At 37.7% G+C, this 7,518-nt stretch overlaps 1 protein-coding gene across 1 annotated transcript; it reads left to right on the top strand.

Moving 5' to 3' along the window:
- Positions 1,394–3,055, top strand: LOC109839906 (uncharacterized mitochondrial protein AtMg00810-like). Its single transcript, XM_020408360.1, has 3 exons — positions 1,394–1,520; positions 1,947–2,267; positions 3,000–3,055. Exons 1-3 carry the CDS (start codon positions 1,394–1,396, stop codon positions 3,053–3,055), a joined length of 504 nt encoding a protein of 167 aa, XP_020263949.1.

Consider the following 7,518-nt stretch of genomic DNA (forward strand, 5'->3'; position numbering starts at 1 on the left):
AGTGGTGAAGGTATTAAGATCTGATAATGGGACAGAGTACACCAACAGATTGTTTGGAGAATACTTGTCATCTCAGGGAATACAACACCAGACTACGTGTTCATACACACCAGCTCAGAATGGGGTAGCAGAAAGGAAGAACAGACATCTTTTAAAGGTTGCTAGAAGTATGATGATCTCCATGAATGTCCCAGAAACATTGTGGGGGCAAGCAGTGTTGACTGCAGCGACGCTGATCAACAGAATGCCCTCGAGAGTACTGGATTGGAAGTCTCCGTGTGAGACGTTGAAAGGAGATAATGGTGGAATTCTTCCACTGAAAGTTTTTGGTTGTGTGTGCTTTGTGAAGGATAACAGACCATCAGTCAGGAAGCTTGCCCCTAGAGCGGTGAAGTATATTTTTGTGGGATATTCTGCTACTCAAAAGGGATATGTTTGCTGGAGCCCGATGGAAAAAAGGCTGTTCGTAAGTATGGATGTGTACTTTCGTGAATTTGAGCCATATTACACACAGAAGGTATCCTCATCCGGTGGTGACTCGCCCAATACTGGAAGTATGAGGCGAGAAGGGGAGAATGGTGAGAGGCAGAATAATATGGAGAAATCGATTTCTCTAACGATTCCTTGGGAAGGAGAATTGGTTGAGGAGGAGCAGGAGAATAAAAAAGAAGAGGATAAGGAGACAAGAGGTGTTAGGCCCACGGCTCAGGGAGAGCTACTTACCTATAGTAGGAAGGGGAAGCAAATTGCAGAAACAGTACCTACAGTGTCACTAGTGCCAAGTCCCTTATCAACGCCTATCCCGACTCCTGAGACACCTACACCACCATCAGATTCCTCTCAAGGTGATATCATTCCTCTCCTTACTCCTCCCACACCAATGTCAGTACGGAGGACTACTCGCAGCAATGCGGGACATCCTCCTGATAGATATGGTTGGAATCTTGCCCAGTTTGTATCATATTCTAATATCCACCCTGCACATGGAGCATTCATTGCATCATTGGACTCTGTTACTGTACCTAACAATTGGCAGGTTGCTAAGAAGGACCCAAAGTGGAAAGCGGCTATGCACGAGGAGCTAGGGGCTCTTGAGAAGAATCGCACTTAGGAGCTAGTAAAACTACCAGAAGGAAAGAGAGCAGTTGGATGTAAGTGGGTCTTCACTGTGAAGCAGAATCCAGATGGGCAAGTTGAACGCTACAAGGCTCGTCTGGTGGCAAAAGGGTATAGTCAGACATATGGCATCGATTATGATGAGACTTTTGCACCGATGGCAAAGATGAGTACTGTTTGGACCTTAATCTCTCTGGCAGTAAATGGTGGATGGAAGCTACACCAACTAGATGTGAAGAACGCATTTCTTCATGGAGATCTAGTGGAGGAGGTATACATGGAGATACCACCAGGATTCGGTACAGATCAGACGGTGGGAAAGGTCTGCAGATTAAAGAAGTCTCTCTATGGCTTGAAGCAATCTCCTCGTGCTTGGTTTGACAGATTCAGGCGGGCTATGATAGGTATGGGATACCATCAGATTAATGCCGATCATACTGTGTTCTTTCGACGGAGTGAAGGTCACATCACCATGCTTGCAGTATATGTGGATGATATGATTATTACAGGGGATGATGAGAAGGAGATTGCCCAACTCAAAATGAGACTGGGTAAGGAATTCGAGGTGAAAGATCTTGGCTTGCTTCGATACTTTCTTGGAATAGAGATAGCTCGAGGAGCGGAGGGGATCGTCCTATCCCAGAGAAAGTATGCACTGGATCTTCTCAAAGAGACAGGGATGTTAGGGTGCAAACCTGCAACTACACCGATCGACCAGAAGTTCAAACTAGGTGTTGAGGCCGGAGAACCAGTTGATCGTGACAGATACCAGAAGCTAGTGGGAAAATTGATCTATTTGAGTCACACACGTCCTGATATCTCTTTTGCAGTGAGCATGGTGAGTCGTTACATGCACGATCCGAGGAAGGGTCATATGGACGCTGTGTACCAGATTCTGAGATATTTAAAGAGTGCCCCCGGAAATGGACTGATATTCAGGAAGAATGGACATGTGAGCATCGAGGGTTATTGCGACTCTGATTGGGCTAGCTGTGCTGATGACAGGAGATCCACCTCAGGATATTGTATCTTTGTAGGAGGCAACTTGGTCTCGTGGAAGAGCAAGAAGCAATCGGTGGTAGCGAGATCAACAGCTGAAGCAGAGTATAGAGCCATGGCCTTAGGAGTTACAGAGTTGTTGTGGTTAAAGAGTATGTTGGTGGAGCTGAAGCTGGATCAAGGAGCCAAGATGAAGCTGTGGTGTGATAACAAGTCAGCCATCAGTATCGCCAACAACCCAGTGCAGCATGATAGAACCAAACACATCGAGATCGATAGGTTCTTCATCAAAGAGAAGTTGGATAGTGAACTACTGGAGCTAAGTCATGTTTCGACTAAGGACCAGGCAGCAGATTGTCTGACTAAAGGACTCAACTCAGTAGATATGATTAGAGGATGTGACAAGATGGGCTTAATAGATATCTTTCGCCCATCTTGAGGAGGAGTGTTGAAATAGTAATATGTTTAGGGGCTTATGTGTAAGTTGTAGGGGCCTATCATGAGATTGTAATTTGTTCTAAATCAATATAGCTATATACAGTTTGTCTATATCTGGCGCAAATGTATACAGCTAGTTAAACTATATGAAAACACAAGAAATATGTTTGACTAAATGCGACAATTTGAGAGAGAGAAAATTGAAGAAACAAGTATGAATACATTCAGGAGTAGAGTTGGAGTGAAACTGAGGATGCTCCAATGTTTACGATCCACAATGAGCATTATATTTTCCAGTATTGTTGTCCATAGCCAAGACAATTGTGAGCTTGAAAATCTTCCTGTAAAACATGATTTGTTGAGTTTAATGGAATCTATTCATGCAACTGAAGTTTAAGTTCATGCAACCAAGCATTTCTCTCAACCTCCCATACTTTTGGATCCAGATGGAGGAGAGGATGAGGATAAGTACAAATATAATGAATTGGGAGCTTCCTCTTAAATGATGAAAGCAGATTCTTGTTGGAAAATTGATTAGGAAAAGATTGAGTTTCTCATATCTTTTGGTTATAATTTTATTGTGGATACCTAACACGTTTAAACCATATCCAAATCCAATAAGAGTTATTTTTTCCCTTAAATATTGTTATATCTGTAAATGAAGAAGGGGAAAAAACCAGGTCACGCTTCTTTTTTCTTTCCTTCTGTTTCTCCGTTAAAAAAAAAATACTCCCTCATCTTGCTAACAACTTCAATCATGAATGATGATATCAACCTCTACAAATAATGTTCTTCAAGGAAATTCAAATATAGACAAAGGAAAATCAAGAAAACAACTTCTCCAATCGAAGGCAATAACTGTTGTTCTAGGACAGTGATATCATGACTGCCCCCTTACAGGTCAGCAACTTCTTCATCTATTTTCTGTTTAAAATTATTATTGTATTTTATTTTGTTTTGATGCAAAATATACAACAATCTAGAACAACAGTTTTGTCCGTGAAAAGTATTTTAAAGGTGACGCGCCTTAGCACCTCGTGATCTTGCCTTGGCGCCTCAGGCGCTCGCCTAAGGCATGTGATGTAAGGCGCAAGGTAGTTTGTCTCTATTTCAAAATTTTGAGGGTGCGAAAGGTGTTCGATAAAGTAAAATTTGTTTTTGTTAAGGAATTTTTGCGTTTCTTTTTTCATTGTCGCTTTTCTGCTAATTTTTTATGTTGAAATGTACGCCATTACCTACATCATTTTGAGGACATGTCATAATTTGCACCTTAAACTTCAAAGTTTGTTGCTTAATTATCTATGTTAGCAGTTACTAATTAATATTATTACCCAATATTTGCTAATTACTATATTTCATTTTGATGATTTATGGCTTATTAGATTTGTGACTTTGAAAATTTGGTTGTGTTAATTTGTCTTGCTATTTATTGATATTTGCATATTATTTGTAATGTTTGTGAATTTTTTGAATATTTAGCTTTCGTTCACTCAGGCAATTGCCTTTTTTGACGTCTCTCGCCTCAGGCAACATAGAACCTCATCACCTTAACATAGGACCTCATCGCCTTTTGCTTTTACAACACTGTCCGTGAAAGACAAAGCTGACCTCATCGCCTTTTGCTTTTACAACACTGTCCGTGAAAGACAAAGCTCCAAAATTGTTCATATATGTTGATCGTTTCAAGGCAATCATCCACATTTTTTTTAACCTTTGCTTTCGCTTAGGGGATCTAAACAAGTTGTTTTTAGGAACGGAAAATAGCTTTCCGAAGGCTCATAAATTGTCTCTGTCACTGCTTAAGGTAATTGATTTCCTTGCTTTCATGTCAATAGTATATGCTCTTTGTCTTCATGTATCATTCATTGTTTTACCTGTCTACATTAACTGCTGCACTTGTTTGTCTAAGGGAAAAAATTGCTTCTAATCTTGCATAATTATTGCTTGTATAACTTTCCCCTACTTATAGAGACTAGTTTCTTTTATATCTGGAAGTTATTGCTTTTGAGCATCTGTAGAACTCATAACTTCAAAATATGTATAACCTCTTGATGCAGGACGATCTTCAGCTGTTGATCATGAATTTTATAGATTTACTAGAATCTTTATTATTTTAGTAATATTTTATGTAATCTCCAATTTTAGGTAAAGATCTCCATAGGATTTGAGTTATAATTTTTAGGATCTCTGAGATTTATTCTGTTAGAGATATTATCTTTGTTTCCTTTTTATTAGGATTTGGATAGGATTTTGATTTGCCTTCTATGTTTAGTTTTTCTCTGTAAATAAAATTGTAATCCTCCATGAGGTATTAGAAAATGGTAAATGAAAATTTGAGTTATGATCTTGAGCATGTGAATTGCTTACTGGCATGTAAAGTGTCTTCGGGGTGTGAAACTCTTGGATGTGAGGCCTAATTATATCGAAATTCTCTACTTTAAATATTATCCCTCCTCCAACATTCTCCCAAAATCATAATCCTCAAAAAGATCCCATAAACAAACAAACAAAAATCTGCAAGGAAATAGTACTATACATGGATGAACAGTAACCCATATCTGTTCAACTGCATAAACAGTATTTTGCTGCAGTTCTTCACGTGACTAGTTTAACATGGGACAATTAGCTTTATGGTCTCATGGTTAGGATAATTGCTCTCATTAAATGTGAATTCAACTGCACAGAATATTGCATTTGTTATATTTTTTAATACTACTAATCAATTCAATTATTTCTCAGTAAGTAGTAATTAATTCTATGTAAACCTTATTTTTATGTATATTTTCTCATTGATATCAAGCTAATTTGATCTATATATTAAAATCATAATGCCCTATGTGTCAATGCTCATAATCTGAGTGGATATAGTATGCATCATTTTACTTCGTATTAAGTATGTGATTTGGATTTTTTCCCATGCAATAAATATGCTTTATGTAGCTCACTAGAAACAAGTTTGTTTGAACTATAATATTAGAACCATGATCAATGTTTTAACAATTGAAAACCAATTACTATGGTACATATTAAAATTACATGTACATGGAATATTTGTTTGTTTCTTGTTCGCTCTTTGCACTCATACAGTAACAAAATTCATGTACTTTAGTGTTAAAAATATCAGTGAATTTGTTTTCCTCCAGAGGTGTTAAATCAGTCACAGTTATAGATTGTGCTTCTATTGAAGTTTTCATTGTGTAAATTATCAAATGTGAAAGTTTATTTAAATTGTTGTGACGCATGACATCAATATGAGAGTTATATGTCATAGTGGATCACATGAAAGTTTGTTATATGATTATAAGGATTTATGCATGATAGCACTTGAGAAATTAAAGCATAGATGTTTGCTTGATAGATGAAGTACAAGACTATTCAAATTATCAAAATAATGATGACTTGCCTAAGAGGTGGAACAGATGATACTAGGAAATGGCAAGGCAAGTTTAGGTAGGTCCCATTTGCAGACAACCAACTTGTAGCCATTGTATGACCCAATTATACCTTAAATAATCCTTTAGCATCATCATAATTTTGATAAAAGTGAATAAGTGAGATTGTTAGTATGCATATGATAATAATTCTTGTATGTAAAGTTAATCCATTCATAAACTAGAAAATATTGACATCCCTCATCTAGTGTCTCTTGCAGATATATTTCATGTCATCCATATGTGGAGTGTTACCTAGATGGGCTTTATGCCTGAAGCAAATGAGAATAAAATATTAATTGCTGCAAATCATATATGACCCTGGATTTTCTTAAAGTCTAAATTAACAAAGGGTGGTCTTTTTAGGAATGTAGTCCTAGAATCATTGAGGGAAATGAGGTTAAGCCCATGTCACTAACAGCAGGAACCCAACCATTTAAGTGATAAGCTATTCTCATGATAAAAGTTTATTGTGATAGAAACAAACTGGACTAGTGACTCTCATGTGGAGCATTGACTTTGGAGTTTACTCCTTTGTAGGGCTAGGTGCATTTATCAGTTGCATCGTATTAATTACTCCCGCATTCATATGGTGACGGTACTCTATTAACGTGATTGAGAAGGATGAGTTTTAATAAGTCTGACCTTTATGGGGGATACAATACCAGTCACAGTATCCTTAGAGGACTTACCTATGTAAGAGGAATCGTGAAGGCGGTGGTTAGGGAACATAGGGCTGATCCCTAGTAACTCTCATGAGACAGTTATGTGAGCATGACCATTAATGCTCAAATCTACTGGCTCATTAAATGGACGCGTATGGTGTGCTTTTGTTAATATCTGATAACGAGGCTTAATTCAAGGTCTCGTCCATTATATCCCTCAGGTTGAGACAAATGTCACTAAGCAAAGGTTCAAAGTCGAAACCTACATTTACCAAATTCACAATATCAAGCTGCTCGACATTGTTCTCTTTATTGATTTCTTTGTCTTTTTTCCCTTTTCTTCCTTGAAACTTTAACCTTTTTTTTAGGGGGGAGGGGGGGGGGGGGGTAGGCATTGTTGGATATTTGACTAGGAAAAGATTGAGTTTCTCATATCTCTTGGTTCTAATTTTATTGTGGATACCTAACACATTTAAACCATATCCAAGTTCAATAAGAGTTATTTTTTCCCCTTAAAAATTGTAATCTCTCTAAATAAAAAAAAACCCGGGTCACGCTTCTTTTTTCTCTTCTTCTGTTTCTCTGTAAAAAAAGAACTACTCCCTCCTCTTGCTAACAACTTTAATCGTGAATGACGATCTCAACTATTACAAATACCGTTCTTCAAGGAAACTCAATTATAGATGAAGGAAAATCAAGAAAACAACCGCTCAATCTCCCTCTCTCAAAGAAATTCATTGATCTTTCTCCTTAGTTTATACTGATATTTTTTGTCGGGAAACATCCATTGAGCAAGAGGCTTGAGATTCGCAGTAACCTCAAGTGCTGGTTACCTCGGGGGGCTCTTATCGTTAGTTCATAATTGCATT

The sequence above is a fragment of the Asparagus officinalis genome, chromosome 1 (assembly GCF_001876935.1).
Source record: "Asparagus officinalis chromosome 1, Aspof.V1, whole genome shotgun sequence".
In the NCBI taxonomy this organism is placed as follows: Eukaryota; Viridiplantae; Streptophyta; class Magnoliopsida; order Asparagales; family Asparagaceae; genus Asparagus; species Asparagus officinalis.

Bases quoted from the DNA above. Each gene is read 5' to 3' on its own strand.
- LOC109839906 (XM_020408360.1), top strand. From the start codon at position 1,394: ATGGAGATACCACCAGGATTCGGTACAGATCAGACGGTGGGAAAGGTC. The intron at 1,521-1,946 runs GTATGGGATACC...TCTCTTTTGCAG, and splicing joins ATTCAGGCGGGCTATGATAG to TGAGCATGGTGAGTCGTTAC. The intron at 2,268-2,999 runs GTATGTTGGTGG...TTTTGGATCCAG, and splicing joins AGAGTTGTTGTGGTTAAAGA to ATGGAGGAGAGGATGAGGAT.